At 39.9% G+C, this 25,847-nt stretch overlaps 1 protein-coding gene across 1 annotated transcript in view; it reads right to left on the bottom strand.

Moving 5' to 3' along the window:
* Positions 1-846: 846 nt before the first annotated feature.
* SULT4A1 (sulfotransferase family 4A member 1) overlaps positions 847-25,847 on the bottom strand; it is a 31,088-nt gene continuing 6,087 nt past the window's right edge. Inside the window, exons 2-7 of the mRNA XM_072326588.1 lie at positions 14,939-15,069; positions 13,522-13,602; positions 13,282-13,408; positions 9,937-10,031; positions 7,826-7,964; positions 847-2,497 (exon numbers count right to left, since the gene is read on the bottom strand). Of these exons, the coding sequence (XP_072182689.1) occupies positions 2,385-2,497; positions 7,826-7,964; positions 9,937-10,031; positions 13,282-13,408; positions 13,522-13,602; positions 14,939-15,069 (686 nt within the window). The 3' untranslated portion in view covers positions 847-2,384. The remainder of the gene's footprint in view (positions 2,498-7,825; positions 7,965-9,936; positions 10,032-13,281; positions 13,409-13,521; positions 13,603-14,938; positions 15,070-25,847) is intronic.

The following is a 25,847-nucleotide window of genomic DNA, read 5'->3' on the forward strand; positions in this document are numbered from 1 at the left end:
AATTTGGCATTAGCACACGTATAGACATAAGTGTTAAAATATAAGCTTAGAAGCCACTAGTTTTTGTTTGGGTCCTGAGGGTGACTGTCTCCTGCAGCAAAGGAGATAGATAGGCTGTGCATGAGAATGGGAATATGGTCCACTAGGGTCTTCAGAAACACAAGAAGCCTTTTAGGTAATTGGTAAGGATAAATTACTTGTATGTCATTAGGTTAAAGCAAATTCAGTGGATTTTTTGTGCTAATGAAATCTTTCTCCTGACTCAAACTTACATTAAGTTTGGGGAAATTTTGTTCTCTCTGTAGCAAGACACAGGAGACAACTATTCCTTCTGCTCCAGCCTTCTTGAAGGCTTAGCAGTTTGTGGGTTCTGGCTTTCTGTGTGACAGACTAAGAGCTGCCCAGAGCTGTAAGAGAGTAGTGTGAAACCCTGAGCGGATGGAACAGTGACTGTATCATCCATCACAATTCAAGAACAAAGGAACATCACATTACACTATGTGAGGGCAGTCCTTAAGCTAACAAAGGAAGTCCTTTTTCTGCACTATGTGTGGAGTCTATTGCCTCAGGATGCTGTCAATTCCAGCACAGAGGAAGAAAAACTCCACAAAGAGCTACTAGACACAAAGATGCTCACAGAATCCTGCGCTCTGTACTACATTCTTGCATAGGCATTTGTTACTGGCTGTGTCAGAAACAGCTCACAGGGTCAGACGGTGGTCTGATTTGATACTGTGTTTCTGCAGTTCTTCTGCCTTAAGGCCGAGGTGTTGGTAGAGAAGAGGATTTGTGTCCCAAGATGACATGGCTTGAATAGGAGGTCTACAAAATGAGCAAACCACAACACATGGAACACATCTTTTATTCAATAAGCGAGCAAGCACAGAAGTATAATGTGTAGTGCTTAATATTCATACAGTACTAAAAATATAAAAATAGAAATAAAATTTCACAGAAAGCATTTTCACTCACAAATATACAAGGAAAAGTGCTGTCAAGCCACATCATGCTACACCACTTGCCAGCTGAACTGACAGTTTGTTTCCCAACAGAACTGAAACACCAAAAATCTGCTAGTCCTTCCTCACAGCCTTTAGCGAGACTGAGTATTTGACTAGCAAAAATGGGCCTCCTGCAGCTGAGAACCTAAAAGGCATTGATGTCATTACCTAACAGAATAAAATCATTCTGGAGAGCTTTATAGTGATAGTAGCCTACTTCAGGCTGTTTGCATACCTGTCATAGAAAATAAAAAAGATAAAGTAATAAAGTTGAATTCTGATTATAATCCAGACGAGTCATAGCTTACTGTTACTGAACTATCATGCATACAGTACTCCCACCTGGTGGTGTATTTTTAAACACTCTTCCTTCGGTGCTGCTGTTCCCTCTGCCTACTTACTGTGTCACATACAACCAGCCTTAAGTCAGGTGTGATGGAGTCCAGTAGCACAAAGAATAGTACTGAGTGCTTTTAACTTTTGGTGGAACTGGAGGATATCCAGCACCTTATCTTCTCTTCCTGTATCTAACAGGTGAAATTCAGATCCAAACAGGAAACCAACATCAGTCAGACTGATTCCTGAAGAAATACCTCTACATCAGACGTTATGCTTTTAAGCCCAGTTTTGAGGGACCGAGCAAGAGCTGGGGGCTTAAAAAGTTTCTGTTTTCTGGCCTTCTGTATGGAGCTGAACTTCATCCATCAGGAAGACACGCATCTGAAACATGGGTGGGTTTTGTGATTAGAGTGACAATCACAGCTGTATTTCATAACAAGGCCTGTCTTGCAGAGTATGCCAGTACACAGAACCTACTCAGAAATTACACAGATATGGGTGCGCAGAACTTAGTGTGAACCCCACTTTGATCAGCTACTATTTTGGAATGGGATTTATTTATACTTGATTTACCAGCTATAAAAATAAATATGATGATTAACCCCTGAGATCATTCTAGCATACAGTTTTGGCCTGTTACTTGATTCCCTCTGAAATAATTTATTTGGTTTATGGACACTTACTTAGGTTCTAGTGAAAAGTTTTTATAAAACATTAAATAATCAATGTGGGGCTGAAAAGGTGTACATTCTAGTTGCATATATGATACATACCTTATACTGATATAATACATTCCATAACAGCTGAATATTCTAGTATTGCCTAGGAAGTTCTTGTGTCTGGATGGAGAATTAAAATACCAGAAGATAAACAGCTGTTTAGGATCAAAGATAATTGTATCTGCTATGGTTTACTTAGATTGATTTTCTTTCTTTAAATCTTGTTACACATAGTAGCTACAGTAGCTTGTCCAGCAAGTAATAAATGAATGCATAAAGCACTTCTAGCTATATCTGGATATCATTTGCATGCATTTTTTCTTTTTTATAAATAAAAATCAAATGTGAGGTCACATTTTCCCATCTTCTGTTTATATACTAAATCAAATTTCTCATTCATTGAAACAGTGAAGATGTCTTTCCATAGCCCAACTCGACCTGAAACACAGAGAGGGAACACAAGTCAGAGAGCAGACAGGATACCAAATTTCTACAGTCCAGTTATGCAGAGCACCAAGTGTTATTTGTGAGAAGCTGATCAGTATTAGCTTTCATGGAAAACCTCAGTAAGACCCGAGGCTACTTAGTATCTTCCCCATTTGCCCATTGCTGTAACTCTTGCAAAACCTTAAAGGTAGTACCCCACCTTGTCATCTAAATTTGGAGAGTATTATAGAGGAAAAAATCAGATTTACAAGATTTAGCTCTAGCCTGAACGAGAATTAAATACAGATTTTGTTTTGGATGTTAACTCAGAAGTTGATTTCTGGTGTCAGTTCAAAGAACAGACCTTTAATAATCCCATCACCTAACAATGCATTTCAAAATAACTGCGCCTTTACCACACATGGGCTGGAAAACTATCCAAAAGGTGCATGGAATACAGAGCATGAAACAGATTATTGAATACTGATGAAATTTTAGCATAGCAAATTTCTGTTATTTAACACTGAAAGATAAATTCAACAGATGACGTCATGTTTTTCAAAACTGAGAGCGACAATTTGTTAAATACAAATACTTAAATTATATCCATTGAAAAGAATGTGCACCATATACCCAGTTTGTGGCATTTAATTTTGTACATAAGGAACAGCAAGCTTTCAGTGGATGTGCTATAGACACTGAACACTTTCCCAGTGTATGGAGTGTTGCCTACTGAAGCCAGCTAGTAATATAACTTGCTGACGCTGCTGAAGACACCAGTCAAAGGCTACATCTCCCTTAGGTGCTGACTCTTTGCAATAGGTTTTATTTACGTCATAGTCAGTCAGGGTTATTTGCTGGCGTCTCACTGATGTTGGGTATAAATAAAGACAAAATCCAGGCTTGTTCAGCTAGAATAAATGAAAGGAAAACTGAGACTGTGCTACCACTGAGTTTAATCATAATAGCAAGAGCAAAACTACATGCAGGGAACTTAATTATGCATTTGATGCATACAAAGAATACCCATTTAATTTAATTACCATTGCTTTTATGCACCAACTCTATAATTGAGCCCAAAGACAAAACTGCTTGAAACCTCAGTAAATTACACATTTACATGATGATGCAGTATGTGTAGCAAGGACCATTTTATGAAGCCGGGATTGCCCTACAACTCCCTAAGGTATGACAGTGTTGCAGTTTGCTTTCAGGATCCAAAGGTCAAAAGAACATGAAAGTTACAGAAAATACATCGTATGTATTTCTTCTGAAAAATTTGTCCTTTATCGAACAGACAGTTTCAACATTTCCTGCAACCATAAATATCTGATAATGAAAATCAGTTTCATTCTGGCAACTACAATTGCACCAAAACCTGTATTTCCATTTCAATAATGTTAATAAAACATTTTCTTCCTCTGCTCGGGAAAGATAAATTTTTAATTTCTGAATCTCCCTAACAACACATATAAACAAATTATAGGTATTATAAAGGCCATACGCAGTAGATTATTTGTAACATGTTCTTTGTTACCGTATGAATGGATAGGTTGTCAAAAAAAGTCACCCACCTGGTTTATGATTTGAATCATGCAACTGTGTAAACTATGATGTGATATGAGTCAAATATAAGTAATATATCTAATCATTTTTTCTGCTTTCACAGAAGCTCAGGGTTATCTTCAGAGTAAAGATCAATGTGCTAAAAGAAAAAAAAAATGAAGAACTAAAATAAAGCAAAATAAAGTAAATGTAACTAATGACAAATCAAAAATATTCGAAACAAATTACAATAAGCTGTCATGTTATTGCCAGAATTCTTTGTCACACAAACAAACAGAAGAACAAAGCTCTGTTAATGAAGCTACATTCTGAAGTAACAAAATATTGTAAAAGCCAAAGACAGTGGACAAAAGAAATTCAAAATAAGAATACTTTTAATAAAAAGCACACAGAGAGCAAACGACACAAAGTATTCAATTTGCTGCAGTAGCTGCCTTCCTTCTGCATCACAAAACAGAGGGATCTTTTGGAAAGATTCGTAGAAGGTAAGAATAAGAGGCTCAGACCTTTGGGGGTTTGCAGGCTCTACTACAAAGCAGAGAACACTAACACTGCATACAGAAGCGTGCATGCAGCAAAAGCAGGCACTGCCCCACTTGTGTGGATGAACTGGGCAGTGGGGATAGTAGCTGACCTTTCTGCCTGTTGAAGGCCTCAGCAGCAGCTCTATTCTCTTTTCTCTGTTTTTTCTGATATGACAGTCTCACCTTCCTTTCACAACGGCCTTTCCAGCTTTCACTGGACAAGAAGGAGGGATTTTAGCTGTGCAGAGCAAGTAGCTGTGATGCTGCTCCACAGATCTTTAAGGTACAAACTTAGGTTTCTGTGTTACTTCACGTAACTGAACAGAGGAGAATATGGCTCTGTTGTTTGCAAAATCTTTCTTGAAACTCTAAGGTGCTCAGGATGCCTTACCAGGCTCATTTTCTGGTCTTGTCTTCACAGCCAAGAAGTGGGCTGGTAATCAGACAGGTAACCTGCTGTAAAATTATACTGTAAATGAGATGGTCGGTGGTTTTCACACAAGATGCAACTTGTTTTACATGCTGAATTTTCAGTTCGAAGAAGCAGGGGGAGAGAAGGATGAGAGCTAAGATATCTAAGAGCAGAAAAACACACTACGTGGTGAATAATCTACTGAAAACTAGAGGTCTTTCAGTAAAACTCCAATCCTTTGTCCTTACCAGAATTTTAACTCAAGCTAGCAATCTTGAGAGATTTATTTCAAGCACTCATCATTTACCATAACATAACTGCACTGGGGCAAAAGAGGTGCCATATCACAGTTACAGAACTGCTCATAGAAGTTCAGTTTCCAGTAACAACTGGAGTGTACAGCTGCTACATAATAACAACCTTTCTATGCCAGGTTCACAAATTCACAGATAAAAGCAAGGCCATCTAAAAAATGGCTTTTTTAAAGTATGACATTCTGAAAAGTATGTTACGACATGCACACAATACAAATTACCGAGGGTCAATTACTCTGACTGTAGTCTGGGCAGGGGGATGAAGACTGGCATAAAGCTCTGCCAAGAAAGATAAAGGCAGTACTGAATACCAGTAAACCTGCTTTCATGGGAAACAGATCCCCTCACACAAACCTGACAGAATGTTCATATGATTACAGTCTGACTGATTAAAGGTGATGGCAAAGATACAATAGACTGTCTTTAAGGCGTGTGATTTTAGTGTTTTTTAGTACAATTACATAATGTTCTATTGAGTTTGCACAGAAAGGTTTGAGGGAGCTGCGAAGGTGGCTTCTGTGAGAAGAGCTCAGGAGCTGCTTCACACATTGGACAGAATCAGTTCCAGATGGCTCCAAAGCAGATTCATCACTGTCCAAAGCCGAGCACCATTAGATGGCAGTGCCTCTATGAGGACATATTTAAGGAGTAAAAGCTGTGAGACAGCTTTAAGAGAGGAGGTAGAAAAATATGAGAGAACCAACACAAAGTGAGGCAAAAAGGAGTGGGAAGAAGTGTTGTTCCACATGCTGCAGTGGATATCTTCTTGCAAGTACATGGAGAAGATCATGGTGAAGCAGGTTGTCTCCCTGCAGCCTAGAGGACCATGATGAAGTAGGTGTCCATGCTTAAGCCTATTATGGGTCATCTACGCTATAGCAGTTTCTTCCTGAACTACTGTACCCGATGGTGAGGGCCCATGGTAGAATGGTTCTTGAGGAACTGCAGCCTGTTGGAAATACCCCTAGTGGAACAACTCATGAAAGGTTTGTCCTGTGGGAAGGACCCCCACACCGGAGCAGGGGAAAAGTCTGAAGAGGAAACAGCAGCAGAAAGTAACTGTTGTTAATAGGCTCCCCATTCTCCCTGTGGCACTCAGTTGTGGGATAATGAGAACTGAAGCCAAGACTTGAAAGAAAGGGCATGAGAAAAAGGTGTTCTCTTTTTTGTTTCACACTTCCGACTCAGTTTTTAATTGGAAATAAATCAGTTTTCCCCAAGTTTGCCCATGATGTTAATTACTGAGTAATCTCCCTGTCTTTATCTTGACCCATTAGCTTTTTCATTCTTTTTTCTCCTCCAATATTGCTGAAGAGAAATGAGGAAGCAGCTTGGAGAAGATCTGGCAGCCAGCCGCATGTTAATAAATAAGATGTATGATAAATGAATAAGCAACTGGCTAACTTAAAATAAGTTGTCAAGAAGGACTGATGATATTTGATGTTTTTATCAGAGATATGAAAATACTTATAAAAATTACAGTTAAGAAAACTTGCGGAAAACAAGAATACTGGCTGAGAGAAATAATGTGGAATGGGCTGCTGCACAGAAAACTAAGAACAGAGTATTCAGGTCACACTGCCCAGGTAAGGGACTATAACCTTTAAACCGCTTCCACTGAAAAGACTATGTGGCCATGATAAGCAGAAGGTTTACGTACGATGCTGTAACAAAAAGTGGTAACATGGCCACAGACAGACAAATGAGGGAACAGAAAGTTCCAGTTAAAGTTGAGTTATATCAGTGGCTGAAGTGATTTCTTCAGTTTGCAGTCACTTTCGGTACTTCACAAGGGTACTTGTGAAGCTGACACAGGAATTCTCCATCATGTTCTTAAGCCCTCAAAGAGCTGTTAAGTGCTATGTTAAATAAGTTGAGGGGGCTTCTTGAGTTTACTCTTCTACACTTATCAGAAACAAGAATTAGAAAATACTTGATATCTTGACACTGTCAAAGGACAGATTTACTAGACCAAAGGGCACTTTGGATTCCTGCAGAAAGCCCTCACAAGAACAAACATCTATAAGCTAAACACATTTTAGACAGCCAAGGCAGACAATGAAAAAAGCACATGAGAAGAACTACATGTTCTTGTCATTTGATGACTTCAAACTAGGATTACCTGCTATTCCAGAGGATCTCATACAATGAAACACTAGGGTTTTTAAGCCAGGACAAACTAAGAAATTTTATGGGCTTTGACTTTCCAAATGTCAGAAGGAGCTAAGAAGTCTTCTCAACATCAATAGCTTAATCAGTTGAAATAAGCCAGTCATCTTATCTTCTTGAACAGTATTGATGGTGTTGAATATATGCTGTTGATCATGAATGCTTCTGTTCTTTTTAGTCATTTCTAACTTCATTACAAAACAACTCCCAAAATTACACCAAAATTCAGGTTCCTCTCATCATCTATGTATCAACATTCTGCCAACACCTTAACATATCTTGAAGGTTACTAAGCTGTCAGTTGCTTTTTTTCAACTTCCACTCTTAAGATTTTTACTGTGGTTTTTAAACGTACCCCTGCCAACAGGAAGTGCTTCTGCATTACAGCACTGATCAATGAGTTGATGGCAGTGTTCCACCATAGATTCCAGCTGTGCTTTGTCATAAGAAACTCCTAGGAACCTCACCAGTTGCTCAACCATTGTTGCCAAGTCCTGTAAGAGAGCATTTAAAGATGAGTTTATTTTGCAATATTTCAAGCGAATTCATAAAATGATTTTCAATATTTCAAAATGATTTACACCATGATGAATGGGAAAAATACCAATGCAGAAGTTCCAGAAATATCACTGTCTTAAAATGCTGCCACCTTCTGATTTGCTGAGAATAAGCCCACACATTCCAAGTAATTAGACAAGCAGGAAGTTGAAAGATGCTGTGGTGCTACCAGCTTTCAGCAGCATCCCTCAGTGAGCAGTTAAGAATGAAAACGTTATCCAAATCACAGGTTTCAAATCATTGCTACTAAATTATTAACATTATTCTGTTTCAACGCGTCTTCTGTCAGAAAGTACAAGAAAAATACAAGCTGAAATTGTACATTTATTCTGCTTTGAGTTCTACCTTGCTCTTGTCCTTTTGGATGTTTAGACATAGGAGCTGGGTTCATCCTATGTCTGCATTAATTTTCCAGTCAAATATCACAGAAAACATAGAATGGTTTGGGTTGGAAGGAACCTCAAGGATCATCAAGTTCCTACCCCCATGCCACAGGCAGGGTTGCAACTGATAGATCAAGTACTAGATCAGATTACACAAGTCCCCATCCCACCTGGCCTTAAACACCTCCAGGAACGGGGCCATCCACAACCTTTCTGGGCAGCCTGTGTCAGCACCTCACTGCTCAGTAAAAAACTTTCCCCTGACATAAAATCTAAACTTCCCCTCAAAAGTTGATTTTTCCTCATGTTTATAAACTCTGGAATGCTGCAATGAGGTCTCCCTGCAGCCTTCTCTTTTCCAGGATGAGTAAGTCTAGCTCCTTTAGCCAGTCTGCATAGGAAAGATGCTCTATGATCATCTTCATCTGTACTCTCAACAAAAGCTCCACACCATTCACACCATTCCCTTGTTGGGTGCCCCAGTACACCAGCCAGAACCTCACGAGGGCAGGTTAGAGGGGGACAATCACCTCCCTCTCCTTATTGGCCACTCCACCTCTGACAGAATCCAGGACACCACAGGCCTTCTGGGCTACAGGAGCACACTGCTGGTTCATGTTAAGTTTTTCATCAACCAGGACCCCTAAATCCTTCTCAGCAAGGCTGCTCTCAAGGTGTTTTTCACTCAGGTCATATACATATCTGGGATTAGCTCGACCCAAGTGCAAAACCTCGCAATTTGCTTTATGAACCTCATTAGGAATACGTGGGCCCAACTTTTGAATTTATCAAGCACCCTCTGAATGGCATCCCTCCCTTCGGCTGTATCAATCACACCACTCAGCTTGGTGTCATCAGCAAACTTGCTAAGGGTGCACTCAATCCCATCATCCATATGATTGATAAAGATGTTAAAGAGTACCAGTACCAAGACGAACCCCTGGGGAACAGTGCTCACTTCAAACATTTTTATTAATTCTCAAAAATACATTACCGCTATAGGAAATAGAAAATAATGTTCAATGTAGTACTTCCATTACATTTCTGATTAAAAATAAAGCGGATTTATCAGCCAGCATGCCGTAACAACCCTAGAAGTTCACCTCATGCTACATGATCACCTCAAATTGTTTTTAAGATAGACTCACAGTAGACAGAAGGGACAACCAAATAACCGGAATAGATGTCAGATATGTAAGACAAACCCCTAATGAGAGAGACTTCAGTTCTCATTGATACAGCACACACAGTAAGACATTTATTTTAAACGGAAGCCCTGACAATTGCCCCTCTGCCTTGTGTGAGCAGTTGACCACCTATGCAAGCAGGTAGATACCTGAGTAGATTACTAGGTTTACAAAAGTGCTGACAGTCAATGGAATCTATGAATGCCAGTACTTTAAAAATTGTATCAAACATTAGAAAGCCCAAACATGAGCACAAGAAACAATTTTTCCACTCCATATATTTTAAATGTTATGATGCTTAAAGCATTTAAAACACCTCTTTGTTACATCTAACCTACCTTGTGCATATCTTCATACTTGAGGAAAAGTACATTGGCATCCATGTGATGTTCCCAAAACTCTTGGACATGTTCAAACCATGAACCATATCCTACTACGGATACAGAAGACATTATGATTGGCATGAGGAAAAATGAATACTGTTGTTAATAATTCCCCTTCAAAAATGTAAAAATAAGAAGACTAAATCAATTAGGGTGGTTCACAGCCCTAAGAGAATTGTCTGGTTTTGTTCCATCACAATGCACAGCGATTAACTTAATTGAAAACAAGCATTTCTACCAGTTTGGAATACTCAAGAGAGCTAACATACCCTAAAGAAAAAACATATTCAACTGAAAGTGAAACCATATCTCACTGTGGGCCTTCTCTGGAGCTCAGTAATGTCTGACTATTGCACTGAAGTTGAGCCAATATAAAAATTACAGAGATATATTTGTAAAAGGAAAATTTTCGGTGGCTCTGACCCATGAGAAACCCTGCAGTTGGCGTTATCACACTCCACCTTCCATCACTCAAAGCTATATACAACTTACATAGTGGAAAGCTATATATAGAGGAAAGTTCCATAAAGCATCTGCTGTGGTGGACAAAGAACAACCATTATCCTTTCTTCATTACACAAGTACTGAAGAAACACACTATTAATTTGCTTCACTGTCATTCTCAGAATACTAAAGATATACCAACAGAATATTCTGTTTATCATTACATCTTTTACATCCTTTGTTTCCTCTAAAATCTAAGACCTATTACCTTCCATTTTTACTTTCTTAGCATTTCCATACAAACTACACAGGTTTGCCAGAACACGGTCTCAGACACTGTATCTAAGGTGGTACACTAGGAGGGCCCATGTTCCCAGCACTGCTGAGGCACTGATTAATGGAAGCTCCAACCCTCTCAATTTTCTCCTGCTTTATTTTCCACTTCTCTGATAAAGTCCACACTTGGACTGGTTTGTCTATCTCTGTGTGTAGCAGAGTTACTGACAGTGACATTTATTATCTAGAGTATTTTTTGCTGCCAACATTAACAGAAAGGAAAATGTAGGAGAAATGCATTACAGAATCACAGGATTGCATAGGTTGGAAGGAACCTCAAGAGATCATTGAGTCCAGCCCTCCAGCTAAAGCAGGTACACTACAACAGGTTGTACAGGTAGATGTCAAGATGGGTCTTGAATTCATCTCCATAGCAGATTCCATAACCCCTCTGAGCGACCTGTTCCAGTGCTCTTACACCCTTACTATAAACAAGTTCTTCCACCTGTTTGTATGAAACTTCCTACAATCAAGTTCTAGGGCATTACTCCTTGTCCTATCACTAGAGACCACCAAGAAGAGCCTGGCCTTATCCATCTGCCTCCCACCTTCCTTAAGCTATTTATAAAAATTTATCAGATCCCCCTCTCAGTTTTCTTTTCCCTAGGTTGAACAGACCCAGGTTACTCAGCCTTTTCTCATACAGCAGATGCTCCAGAAGCTTTATCATCTTTGTGGCCCTCCACTGAACTCCTCCTAGGAGATCCCTGTCTGTTTTGAACTGGGGAGCCCAGAACTGAACATAGTACTCTAAATGTGGCCACACCAAGACAGAATAGAGGAAGAGGATTACCTCCCTTGATCTGCTGGCCATGCTCTTTTTAGTGTATCCCAGGATACCTTCTTGGATACAATGGCACAGTGGTAAGTTCTCTCAAAGTATCTCAGATGATCAAGGCAGAAGCTAAGCAAATACAGTGAGCAGTTCTTCACATTTTCTCAGTATTTTTTGACATTTTAATCTTTACAACAAAGCAACTTCAGAAAAGTATTAAACATCATTTCTAAGAAATCAATGCATGAAGTTTACACATCATCAGTCAGGCAAAAAACCCTTTTCCTATAGCTGCTCCTAACTGCACAGGGCAAGAACCTGTTAGCATTATGCTAGCAGAGTTCACCTGCAGTTTAAATAAGAAATTCCTTTAAGCTCCAGAGGGTAGTGTCAAAAATTAGCATATTCAAGATTAATCCCCCATTCAAGAACTAACATGTACTGAATCTGCTTCCAGACAGACAGATTTAAGGAGGGGTAAAAAGAATGGGATTGTGTCATTTGGATTTAGTGCTTCTCCCTCATGCACTACACTGAATGCTTACTCTTTTTTTTTGCTACTATATTGCTTCCACAAGATGGAAACACTTAAATAACTGCTATATTTACTGTATTACAAGACACTCCCTTTGCATAATTATGGACACAGAACACGCTGCAATGTTTTACTGACTCTAGAAGGTTATGACAAATCACACAGCTGCTATAAGATAAAGATCTAAATAGCTCCTGGGATATTTGCATGAAAAAGAATGCAGAACCTTCTTCCCATCTTAGAAGAACCTATCTTTAATATGTCACCAACGTAGAAGCTCCTGCTCATGGGTTGCAGGCAAGATTCCCATTCTCAGGGAATGCAGAAGAAAAAGCTGAAGGCGGGTTGGGAATGGAAGGAGATTTACCCTCCTGTACAAAAGAAAGTGGTAAGGATTATAAAGCCTGTTATCCAATCCCCATTGGCAGGCTTTTACCTTTTTCTTCACTTTAGTATTACACAACTTCTTTAGCATCAAGTCCCTCAAATTACAGATTGAAATAACATTTTCTGCACTAGATCTAGAAGAGATCCTGGTCTCAGAGCAGACCAAAGTGTCCGGTGACATTTTAGTATCACATTAGGGTACATAAAGAAGATTTTATGGAGAAAGTAAAAAAACTGCATTGTTCAGTTTTCTGATCTTGCTAGCTACAAAGCATGGCAATCCATTGGCAAAAGGCTCAGTGACAGCTAGTCACATGAGAACACAAGCCTTCACTCCCTATAAGGTTAGTAAGTTTGTGCAATGGAGCTACTTAAGGTAGTGCAGCCTGAAGGGAACACAGTGGGTGGGTATATAATGAAACAGCCCTTGTTCACAGGAGTTACTGAGCAAGAAGCTGATGAGCTGTTGTAACACAAGTTACATTACAGTAGTGTATTTTCAGCCTACAGTTACCTTCTTATAAGGGTTCACTTCAACTTACTAATGTACTCCTACTGATGTATTGCATGAGCTCAGTCTCACACAAACTAGAATTTACCTGAGCGAAGTAGAACAAAACTGATCCCACAGGGTCAAATACTGAAAGACAATTATTTACAAGGTATGATCACAGTTTGCAAGGACAAATCTAAGTTCATGCAGCACGGTATCACTAGCAACCTCCTTGCAGTACAACCAAAACAGTTGCATCTTTATCCTTTTTGTACTTGCAGAGATGAAAATAAACATGTAACAACACGTGCAGAGAGAATCACTCCTTACACTTGTCATTCATAAACCTTCTGCAGAACTCCTGAAATGTTCCTCTGTAGCTCATGGTCCTTAGGGAGCGGTGAAACTGGTAATAAGACACCACCAGGTCTTTGGGGTTGCGAGCCATGTATATTACCTACGACAAGGGAGGGAAATCATCTTAATGAAAGTTTGCCTGTTTTTTCCATTTCCCTGAGCACGTAAACAACTGTTGCTGGTTCAGTTAAACAAGCATGAATTAAATTTTACCTTTGAATTGCCATTATGGAGGTCTGAAGGCAAAAATCGGTATGGTAGGTGGCTTTTTATGAGGCGAGGAGATGTCAGTTCCTAAAATAAAGCAGAGAAACGTTTCTCACAGTGTATTAGTTTTTGGCACGTCTTGAGTTGTCCTGAACTAATGTCCTTTACTTTACTGAGTCACATGCAGAAATTAACTTCTTAAATTAACAGGGGTCTGGACTAGCAATTAGGTCGGGGAATCTCATTTGTCTTAAATCAAAAGGGTGGATAATGCATATGTGCAGATATTGTTGTTTTTTGTTTTGCTTTGAAAATACTCCAATTTGTAGGATCCTCTCAGGAAGACTAGAAGGGTTGAAGATTCTTAGCATAAAACGGACTCTGTTTTCGCTGATGCTCCTACTAAAATTCAGTGAATAACATTAGAAGTGCTGAATGAATGGCTTCAAAACACCCTGCCCTTAATTTTTCAACTTCAAAATCATAATCCTGAGCTTATATTAGCCTCTGAATTAGACCCAGACAATGCAAAGGTTTATCTAAGCATATAAACACTTCTAAAGGTATTTTCCTATCATAATTTTTGGGAAAAAAAAAAATTGTCTTATGATACAGATCATCTTCCAGTGGTTAAAAGCTGTATAAACTACAACTGGATAGAGTAGTTAGCAGAGAGTATTCATAATGCTTAATCTCAAACTAAACCTCTCACTATTGCTCTTGCTTATTTGTGTTGACATACCACTGAGATCTCATTAGACTAGGGTCACAAAGATCTATCCATACTAGCCTTAGCTAGCTTAAATCAGCATGCACTTTAGCAGTTCTCAGATGGAGCCTAGCACTTTGAATATCTTGCAATGATCAGGCGTGTATCTAAAGTAGAGCAACAACAAGATTACAATTAATATGCCATGCCACTAATCTGAGTAATTCTTAACAATGTCAAAGCCATTTCATGCAAAATATTCCAAACTCCTCTAACTACACTGCAGAGTGTATAGATCCACAGACCCTGAGTCTCTAGGGAGCTGTATGTGCAAATTCAGAGTAGAGGGTCTACAGATTTACAGAGCTCTGTATTTGTAGTTCTTCCGCAGATTCAGGGAACAGATCAGAACAAATCATTCTCATTTGGAGAGCTTCTACTTACATCAATAAGGTAGGACTGGAACTCTTTCATTCAAGAAATCTGTTGTCAATATATTTAGGACATTGAGAAATATGTTTTAAAGCATTAGAGTACGATCAAGATTAATAAAACCAACTTCAAAATAACCTAGTAACACTCTGAATCATTCCAACAAACTGAACAAGTCCGGTGATGAGAAGGACAAGGACACAGGATGAGATGAAGTGATAAATATGGAGCCTACAAAAAGATATCCAAATGCTGAGTGAGTTTCTTTGCAATAAATTGTACCTTGATGATGTCCAGACCAGGCTGAGGGTACTCTAGGACTGGAAGTTGTTCATCTATATTCATTAGTCCAATCTCATCTGGATCAGCTCCCTGACTCACTAGATAAACCACTTCCTGTAGCAAGCCTGTGCCTGCATAAACCAAACAATGAAAGAGAACAGATTGTATTACAGTCCTTATCTAAACAGAAGCATATGAAAGCAGACCCAGACAAAGAAATCATAACTTTTTCCTCAACAGTCTGCTCTGATCTCAGTCTATAGCCACTGTTTTAATGTAGTATGTCTGCTCTCTTCCTTTTAAATACATGAAAATCTCCTATCACATCAATTATATGAGATTTTTCTTTAGCAGTAACCTAAATATAAATGTTACTGTATCCCAATCCTTTTAACCTGTGAATTGGAAAACATTTTACATATACCGAGTCTTTCACTACAAATGTTAGTTAGGCAAATCTCACTATTTCAGTTTTAGGAATTAAGAAAAAAAAAGAAAATAATGAAGCAGACAGAGGGCATTCAAGTTCACAAAATACATTAGAGGCTGTACAGGGGAACAACCAGCGTCCTCTATCTAAATGGCAGGCGATTCTACTGTTATGTAATGATTTGAAAGTCTATTTATACTTCCATTTTATAGATTGGATAAACCAATGAACGCATCAATGCACAGTGAGTTAGAAACAATCTTTAGAGGCCCCCGTTATGTACCACTCTCCAGTCTGAAGACACTTACAAAGCAGCCATCAGATAATATAGCCTTAATGACTGTGCTTTGGAAAGTTAAAAGGTATTCTAAACAGAAGTTGGAGCAGGGAAACGATGAAAGTTGCTCCAAAAGTAATGCCTCCCATTTTGTTATTTTGGTCCACGATATCAGAGGCAGATACTGGCAGTATGGCAGTAGAGGTTGAACCTTCCTGTCAATATTCTCTTACATTTTGTTGCTGTGCGACAGATGGCAGCAGAGGGGCTGCCATCTGACAGAATTATGTCTGACATGGAAGCGTGCATGAAACAAAGGTGTGTCACTGAAATCCTTCATGCAGAAACAGCTGCACCCATTGACATTCATCGATGCTTGCTGAACATTTATGGATACCAAACAGTGGCTGTGGGCACAGTGAGGCAATGGGTGGTGCATTTCAGCAGTGGTGAGCAGCACGAAAGTCAAGCCATGTTCCAGATAGCTGTGCACTGCTGTCACACCATGAAATTCAGAGACTATCAACTTACCTGCTCAAATAAGCTAATATTGGCTACTACGTCAAATAGTAGTGCTTTGTAGCCAAGAATTTGCTCTATCAAATACTGTTATTGTGCTTTTTGTATCTGTTTGTAGTTTCCATGGAAATAAATAGAAGGCATTACTTTTGGAGCAGCCTATATATTTTAATTGATTTCACCTTCAAGCATATAAATCTAGACAGCAGGAAATTCTCCAAACAGGCAAACAAAAGTTCAGATATATTTGATATTAAAAAGAGAAAGGCATAGGCTTTTGGTGAGATGAAAGAATAGAAAGAGACAAGACCAGTGATGTAATTAAGAGACCCCCCCTATCTACTTCATATCCTTGGAAAAATTAGCTGAAAATTCATAAATCATGCCTTATGGCCCCATTTATGTTTGCAAATAACTTGCCAAGTTGCAGGTAACTTGTAACAGTCACCAGGCAACAAGGAAGGACAGACGGGAGGGAGGGAGGAAGGGAGGGAGGGAGGGAGGGAGGGAGGGAGAGAGGAAGGGAGGGAGGAAAAAGATCATGCATGTAGGTACTGTTTAGATGGAACATGGTCTGGATGCAGTATGAAAGAAAGTACCTCTCCAAGAACTGATTGAGAGAATAAGTACTTCAACACTTCTGTGTTTCCTGACTGATTGTTGGGTAAATTAAAATGGCTTGGAAAAAAAAGAAACTTTCACATTATCATCACCAACAGAGACGGCTGTCAGAGATATAATATACACTTGCCCTTGAGGCTGTTCACTCTGCGTTTTTAAGTCCAAGCATGTACTTTATATATTCAAATTAGCATACACATGGTACTTCTGTATCAGTCCTTGTGACTTGGAATGAGCACAACCCTTGTTCTCATTAAATATTTATCCTGACAGAAGACATCCTGGTTCTCTATAATTTATTTCTGTATTTCTAATTCTGCTTGTAAAGAAAAATGCTATCATAGCAACCCTATTCCATGAAAGGAAAAAGACTAACTGTTTAGGGATAAACACCAACACCAGTGCTTTCTGTGTCTCAGTCTTCCCCTGCTCAGCTGAACCTTGACAAAAGGACACTGTCGCTGTGGTGCCTCAATAAAGGATGGATGCTGAGGCAGCACTGCTGGAATTTCAGGAGAGAAGCACGTTCCCTACCAGCTCTCCACCAGGTCAACCAGAAAACTTAGAGGTGAAGTCTGGGGAGCAAAGCGCGTGGGGTCTTAGCTTGTACTGCTCAAATCTGTGGACTTGAACTAGGTCTATGGACATGAACTAGATCCATGCCATTGAAAACTGGAAATTTAACTCTTGAGGGAATTCTGATTCTTTGTTTTACTTGTCATCCTTTGTTATCATTCGCCTCCAACACGCACTCATAAAAGCACACAAAACACACACAAAAGCCATCATAAAAAATGATCATCAACTTGATTTCCCATGTTTAAAAAACAAACACATTACTTTGATTAAAACAAACAAACAAACAGAAAAGCTAAAAGCCTTTATAAAAGCATTAAATATATTTAATTTCTTCACATCTTTGCTAGGATTAAGAACAACTCAAATCTAAATCACAAATATTAACAGAGCTGAATGCTTATATGGCTTAGAAATGTTGGCTTACCCTAACAACAGATAAATTGCATACCAAGTCGCAGCCCTACCTCCTAGGGCAGGGTTTTTTAGTCCCTGAGAACACAAGCTGGCTGGAAAGCCAACCATCTGGGGTACTGTACACATGCACATGATGAGCCACCCAGACCTAGACTGAGGCTTGCAGAGTTTATTAAATTTGTCACTGTGGAAACTGAATGAGTTTTCTGGCATAGCCTTCAATTTCCCAGCTGGTTGTAAAGCATCCAGAAATTGGCCACTTGAACCAAATGAAAGACCTTCTCCTTCTGTTTCTGCATGCATGAGCATGTACATGCATGCCTCACCTGGCACAGTACAGAAAGAGTTAGCAGTCACAGACAGATTAATCTGTCAGCCTTTGGGCATGTGGCACCAGATGCAACACTGATAAGTACCCATCAACTCCACCCTTCCTTCTTTCAGCTGCTGCAAATTTGCATTTCATCCTGGAGGAAGACTACTGCCCCTGCTAGCTCCAAGGTCATACTGCCAAAACAGATATCGAAGTCATGTCTATCCAGTTTCAACTACAATGAACCCAGTCAGCACCAGGGGAACTTCATTGCACTGTACCTGAGAAACACTCTTCCCTGATAAGCTCTTCTGTTATGTCTATGCAGTGTCTCAGGAGAAACAGTGTCCCAGTTTATCACATAGTATCTGGAAGAGATGGGATGGGAAATTGTGATGATAAACTACAGTCAGAATTGGCAGGCTTTTAGGAGAGCCTTCTAAATTATCAGTGAAACTGCACAGATACTCTTTGTAAGAGCAACTACAAAAGAAGTCCAGGCACAGCAGTTCGAAATTGTGTTAGCTGGGTTGCAGTGTCCTTTGCAGTGCTGCCTAACGATACACAGAAATAAGGACTTAGGAGTCATTCCAGACTATAATCTTCCCTACGGGAGTCCCTGCAATGAATAGGAACTCATCATTTGTATCATTTTTCATGGTCGAAGCCTCAGCACCACTAGTAAAGTTAGCTCATAGACACAATGACCTTGCTTATCAATAAAGCTAACTGCTCCAGCGGTGTTGCAAGGCAGACAAAACTGTGAAATACCTCACAGTTATTTCTTTGTTTCTATGGAGGGAGAAATACTTTGTAGGGCAGCTGTTCTCCACCTCCTCTCACCTACTTTCTGGTCACCAATACATTTCAGCTGTCACAGACTGGTCTAGTAAGTGCTATAAAACAATTCTCCACTTAGTTCTTGCGATTGCCTGCAAGCTCATTCCTCTTTTACTAGTTTCACAGTATCACAGAATTGTAGGGGTTGGAAGGGACCTCCAGAGATCATCAAGTCCAAGCCCCATGCAAAGCAGGCCCCCTGCAGCAGGCTGCACAGGTAGGCATCCAGGTGGGTCTTGAATATCTCCAGAGAAGGAAAATCCACAACCTCCCTGGGCAGCCTGTTCCAGTGCTCTGTCACCCTCACCGTAAAGAAGCTCCTTTGCATACTGGTGTGGAATTTTCCATGCTCCAGCTTAGGGCTGTTTCCTCTTGTCCTGTCCCCACAGACTGCTGAAAAGAGGTTGGCCATGTCCCTTTGTCTCCCACACTTAAGATATTTATAAACATAAATGAGATCCTCTCTCAGTCTTTTCTCAAGGCAGAATGGACCTAGGTCACTCAGCCTTTCCTCATAAGTGAGGTGCTCCAGACCCTCTACCATCTTTGTGGCCCTCCATTGGGCTCTATCCAGGAGGTCCCTGTCTTTCTTGTACCAGGGAGCCCAGAACTGGATACAGTACTCCATGTGAGGCCTGACCAGGGTAGAGGGAGAGGATCACCTACCTTAAATTGCTGACCACGTTCCTTTTACTGCTGCCAGGATCCCACTGGCCTTCTTGGCCACCAGGACACACTGCAGGCTCATGGTCAACCTGTTGTCCACCAGGATACCCGGATCCCTCTCTGCAGAGCTCCTTTCCAGCAGGTCATCACCCAACCTGTACTGGTGCATGCAATTATTCGTCCCTAGGTGCAAGACTCTATGCTCGCTTTTGTTAAACCTCATCTGGTTCCTCTGCCCAACTCTCCATCCTGTCCAGGTCTCACTGAATAGCAGCACAGCCTTCTGATTTGTCAGCCATTCCATCCAACTTTGTATCACCAGCAGACTTGCTGAGGGTGGCCATTATCCCCTCGTCAAGCAACTGAAAAAGATGTTGACAGGACCCAGCACCCACCCCTGGGGATCACCAATAGATACAGGACTCTGCGCTGCCAATCACAACCCTCGGAGCTCTGAGTTTTAATGTATATCTTCAGGTAAGTATGGCAGATTCAGATTCAGCCTACAGTAGTGGAGGGAAAAATGGATTTTTCCATTAGAGGAAAAGTAATTCTAACCCATAAAAAGCATCTTCTCTTGACCTCTCCTGAAGTCCATGTGTACTAGTTCTCCTGCTTCGTGGAATTCCAACTGGCTTAAGAATATGGATTTTCATTTCATATCATAGTATCATAGTATCATAGTATTGTGCGAGTTGGAAGGGACCTTAGAGATCATCGAGTCCAACTCCCGGGATTCGAGCCCTCTGTGTAGCAGAGTGGCACTTCTACCCCTTGCGCCACAGGGGGGATTTGTACCAGTATTTTAATAATAAAAAGTATTTATACACTTAGATACCATATTTTCCAATCATTTTGTTCCCAGATGTGACTCATGGTTTAGAATAAAAGCTGCTTTTTTTTTTCATGTTATTTATTCAATATTTTTGACTGTCCTACTCCATACAGATTAAAAGGCTTGATTTTCAGAAACAAATGTAAACTCTGAGATTAATGTCCCTTTTACATGGTATAAATGTCCATAAATTCAATAGCCACCTGCCATATGAGTCTGTGGAACATGAGGAAGTTGAATACAGGTCTTCTGAATCTGATGGCAGCTGCTTAAATAAGATTGGATGTAAAGCAAATATTAACTGAATGATTTCCAATAATATTTAATAAGTAGAGTTTTGACTTGTTAGATGTATTAATCAGTTTATTTTTCTTTTAAAGCTATTGGCTTTAAAAAACCCTAAACCATTAAGCTATATTCCCCTTGTCTTTCACTTGGCTTACATCAGATAACACAGAAGTGGGTCCATTAGGTTGAGAAGTCTTTTGAATGCGTATTACCAGAGGCTGTAAACAGCAAACTATGAAAATGGTATCCTATTTAGAACTAAAACGCGCTTTCTGTGTGGTAAAACAAACAAAATAAATAAATGCACTACCCCTGAACTGATTATACACATATATTAGAAATACTGCTTCTATACATAACAGTACTCTAAAGCAATACCTCAATAAACTGGTTACAAAACAGCATTATTTTCAGTTCGTGCATTACTACTGCTTTTAAGAAATGGTCTGAATCCCAATTCTCCCTTACATTAGAACACTAACTACTCAACAGAATACAGGATGAGAAGTGCAGAACGAAATGTGATGCATCTCAGTCCAGACACTGACTATAAAGACTTCATCACTGTCGTAGCGGAAGGCAGGTGATATGGTGTGCTTCATACCCAACAGCAGCAGAAGCAGCTCCAAAGAAGACCCACTGACACCTTTTAGGAGGATGGATCCTAAAGCAACATCAGTAAATAAATGCATCAGGGACTGTTCTCTGGAAGGACAAGAGTTGCAGGCTAGACCCATATCCATGGAGATTACTGTGTTAGACTTGAAAAAACAGAAACAAGTAGCTTGAGTCACATGTCCCCTAAACACTGCATCCTAACCATGCCTAGGACAACCTGCCCCAATGGGAACTAGGCCAGGCCACTTGTTAAGGACAGCTGGCACAAAAAGCAGTTCCCTTCCATCCCTCTCAACCAGGCACAACATCCTCACAGCCATAGGAACTGCAGCAAGTACTAGGTGCAGGCTAACAGCACTATGAACTATGGGTCAGGTCCACAGACTGCTTTCAATCCCTATTTGGAACAAGATAACGCTGCTTTGTCTGTTTGTCTTCTGACTGATGAGTCACGATTTGAGTTTTCAAGCTCGTTTCCACGTCCATGATTCCACCATAACTACGTCTTACAGATTTTGTTACACTGATAGCTGATGCTGGTTGGTAGCTGATATCCAAAGAGGATATGTATTTTAATTGTGGACATTCTCTTTAAGCTTTAGCTATGTTGGTAACATATTTTCCTGTCTGTAGATGCTCATCATGTCTGTATTAGACGTCATCAGCAACAGAACAGTTTCTGTTCTGTTGCCCCAGTTCACTTGAAACTGTATCAGGTAAAGTCGCCTAAGGAGTTTATCCTTTTTTAGGCATAAACTCACCTACCTAATTTTGCTGAAGACATACTAGAATGCTTTCACACATAGTGCTCTGCAGGCAGTACTTTAAGAAGTGACAAGCAGCAAGCTAAGGACACTAAAATTCTGTGCTACTGCAGATGGTTATAAAAGAGGACATCTATCCATGCTCTTCGATTAATTCTCTCTGTTTTGCTCACCAAATTAAACATGGTATAAGGCAGCACAAAGAAAAAATGAGCAGTATAACCCATCTGAAAGGAACGTGAAAATAAAAAATAAATGAATTAAAGCTCCATTCTTGCTTCCTGCCTTACCACACTCTGGCAGACAGAATTACATCCCTCTTTACCCCTTCCATACTTATTCAAGGTTGATCAGGTCAAAAAACCCGGTACATTCAATTGTTAACCTCTTTCCCTGGGCTTCACTCTTTGAAAATCCTCACAATCCAGAGACACAACTCCTTTCATAACAGCATATGAGCACATCATGCAGTCATACCAAAAGGGTAGGCTCACCAGGACAGTAATTCATGGAGAAAAGGGTGCTTTCAATTGGCTGAGATATGCTACAGGGCAGACCCTACCTCAAACATGAGGAAATAATCTGGCAAATGGTAGCCATGTAAACTAGCAATGGTATTCCCTCAGAGTATTCCTAGATTTCTCAAATCCTATCTTCTCCCTGGAGCATAGTCAAGAAGGTGCAGGTCCTTACCCCAATCTTACCTCAGCTGTATCTGGCCCTGCTGCTTCCTCTAGTAGTCTCATTCTCTGTATGAAAAACATGCTCAAACTGCTTAATACATTACCCCAGCAGGAGATCAACTTTATCTCCAGTAATGTATGCCCCACACTGGGTCTCATTTCCCTCCATTTTCACATGGGTGACAACACTGTTCCAAAGGATACTGCAGAAGAGAAAACTGCTGTAATGACAAGTCATTGCTCTTAAAATTCACCCTCAAGGACTTCATTAAGTTACAGAGAAGTGCTCAGTTATCCTTGGAGTCACTGATTTCACTATGTCCTTCAGTGTTGGAATATGGACTGTGACCAAATGCAGAGTAGCACAGCGAGCTCTGCTGATTGAAATAGGATCCGAAGGCAGGAGACAACGGGGTATCCAAAACAGAAACCTGCATTGAGGTTGTCCTCACAACCTTTTGTTGTGAATCTGTTTCCTTCCCCTACAATAAGCATATTCTGGAGGATGTCTGTCACCTCCTGAAGTGCCTTGGGTAGCATTCAGAGTTGCATAGGGAACCAAAATGCAATTCTATGCCTTGATTTCAATCCTTTAAGGGAAAACTGTTAGACAAAACATGCCTACACGTTTATCTATGTTTGCACATATGAGGTGGTTAAATCACAAGAAGGCACCAGTAGTATTATGTGAAAGCACTACAGATGAGACGTGAAAAAAAAATAAATACATAAATGGAAAAGCAGCACATTGCTGTTTTGGAATTCCAATACACATTTTTAATCTATGCATGAGACTATGTAGCCTCTTCAGTCACCAGGGAGGAAGCCATTTGATGTCAGACAGCATCCCTCTCAAACTATAGTTGCCCATCATAAGAGCTGCCTTGAGCAAAATCATTGCTTGCACAGTACCCACGCCCCCAGTCATGCTTAACACACTGTCATTCCTTCTCTGTGCTGAACTACAGATCTACAGTTCTAGGCAAGCTACAGTCATTTCTATTCTATTTCTGTTATTGCTCTTCAGAATCAGAAATGGAAATAGATCTAATTGAGAGTACAAACGGGCATCTGCCAATCTGTGTCACCACGGGTTTACTCAGCACTGCTGCAAAATCCTTGAAGAGAGCACACTATGTCTCACAGACACTCACATTAATCGTTATTAATGTGCACTTCAGCTATATATGCATAAAGAAATCCAGTTTTAGCAATGCCTGTAGCTGTTCTGTGCTACTCTGGCAGCAGAAGTAAACAGGCTTTTAACTGGATGGTTAACCTGAGTTTATGATTGCCTTACATCAACAAGACACTGCAAAGCAGCCAATGTACTGATCAATCTTGACTGCTGCGTATACATCCAGTGCTTATCTTCTGAACGTGTCTCATCTCACTTGCTTCACACTTGTCTCATTTTGTTGGCCTGGATGAATTTATTACTCATGCACTTGGACACAATAAAGGGCTAATTTCACACCATTGTCTATACCCCATATGGTGATCTAATGCAATTACACATCACCCAGAACTTGCAGCCTTCTATTGGATGATGGCCTTCACATCCTGCACCATAAACGGTGGGTGGGTAACAGCACATGAAACCAGTTTGCATTTTTAAAATCACAAATGTGTTTTGGTATCTAGTAACAAAAATCTCTACTTAGTTGGTTCTCCATCATTTTTCCTATTTCTTTTTATCTTTTACTGTCCCAGCCATTGCTTCAGCTAGCTAAACTTTCCTTCCATGCTTTCAACCCCCAGTACACTTCCCTTCCTGACGTTCTTCAGTACAACCCATTCTCCTCACAGTGGGTCTCATTAGTATACACTCTCATTTGACTGAAATGGTATAAAGACAACATACAGGGAGTAGTTTCTTCACCTCAGTATAAAGTGTTCATTATAGCAGAATTAGTAGGAATAAGAGAAAAGCCATTTAATAAAAGTCTGCATAACAAGAAGGAAGGGTCATGTGTGGTTAATCCAATTCAGTCCCATGTTCAAGCATTTTGCTTCCTTTCATTAACATCTTTACTATGAATGATGAATATTAACACAAAATAAGAATAACCATTTGTCTGGTCAATTTACATAATTTCCTAATTCTTCAGTTTTTGAGGTCATTTTCATATAATCCAGTCAACACTGATTTCACTTATGTCCAGAATGCATATTTTACACAGGGTGAAATCTTTTTCCATGTTCTTTTCCTGAGCCAGCTTTCAGAAAGCAAATTGGTTGAGTTTTGCACTACTGCAAAGTAGGGAGGCAATTATGGTACATTTGCAGGACACCAAGCAATACCTATTAGGTAACAAGAGAATTCTTCCGCCTCTGAACTATTTGTTCCGTCTCCAATAACACATCTTCACTGTCTTGATATATGGCTCATGAGAGAAACACTGATAGCTAGATAACCAAAAACAAATTTTCCTTAATGACATTTTTCCTCTCTACCTTTATTTCCTGCTGTAGGCACTTAAGAACCTATTCTATTCCACTCTCACTGAAATTAAGTCAACCACGTCAGTGGCAAACTTTCAGTTGCCTTCAATTGCTTGTTATATGAAATTTTTATTTATCGTTTCTTTGCCTGGTGACATTTGGGACTGAGTCAATAGCAGCTACACATACAATGAACAAGAGATAATCCCACTCCAAAAGGGTTTTCAAAGCACAAGAATCCAAAGGTGCTGACCCCTACAAACACTGGTGTTCAAGTCGGGTGGTCCTCAATGGAGTGCATTTCAGAAGCAGAATATTTACTCTTCCAGTAGTTGAAAAGAACAAGATTTGCGTCACCAAAACCAAGAGCATGAAATCAAATTCAAATATGAACCCTATACATCAGCCTTGAACAAGACATCTCACAGGAAGCATCTCTACCAGCCGACACAGTTTGCTGATCCCTTCCAGTTTGCACAATTCAATTCTTTTCTGTCGATTGGTATGAGAAACAAAGCACCTTCACATTGCATTAAAGAGGTTTGTGATACCTGAGCTTTACAAATTACCCAAGAAGGAGAAACTGAATAACAACAATGTTACTGGAAAAGAGAAAG

This window comes from Excalfactoria chinensis, chromosome 1 (genome assembly GCF_039878825.1).
Source record: "Excalfactoria chinensis isolate bCotChi1 chromosome 1, bCotChi1.hap2, whole genome shotgun sequence".
NCBI classification, from domain to species: Eukaryota; Metazoa; Chordata; class Aves; order Galliformes; family Phasianidae; genus Excalfactoria; species Excalfactoria chinensis.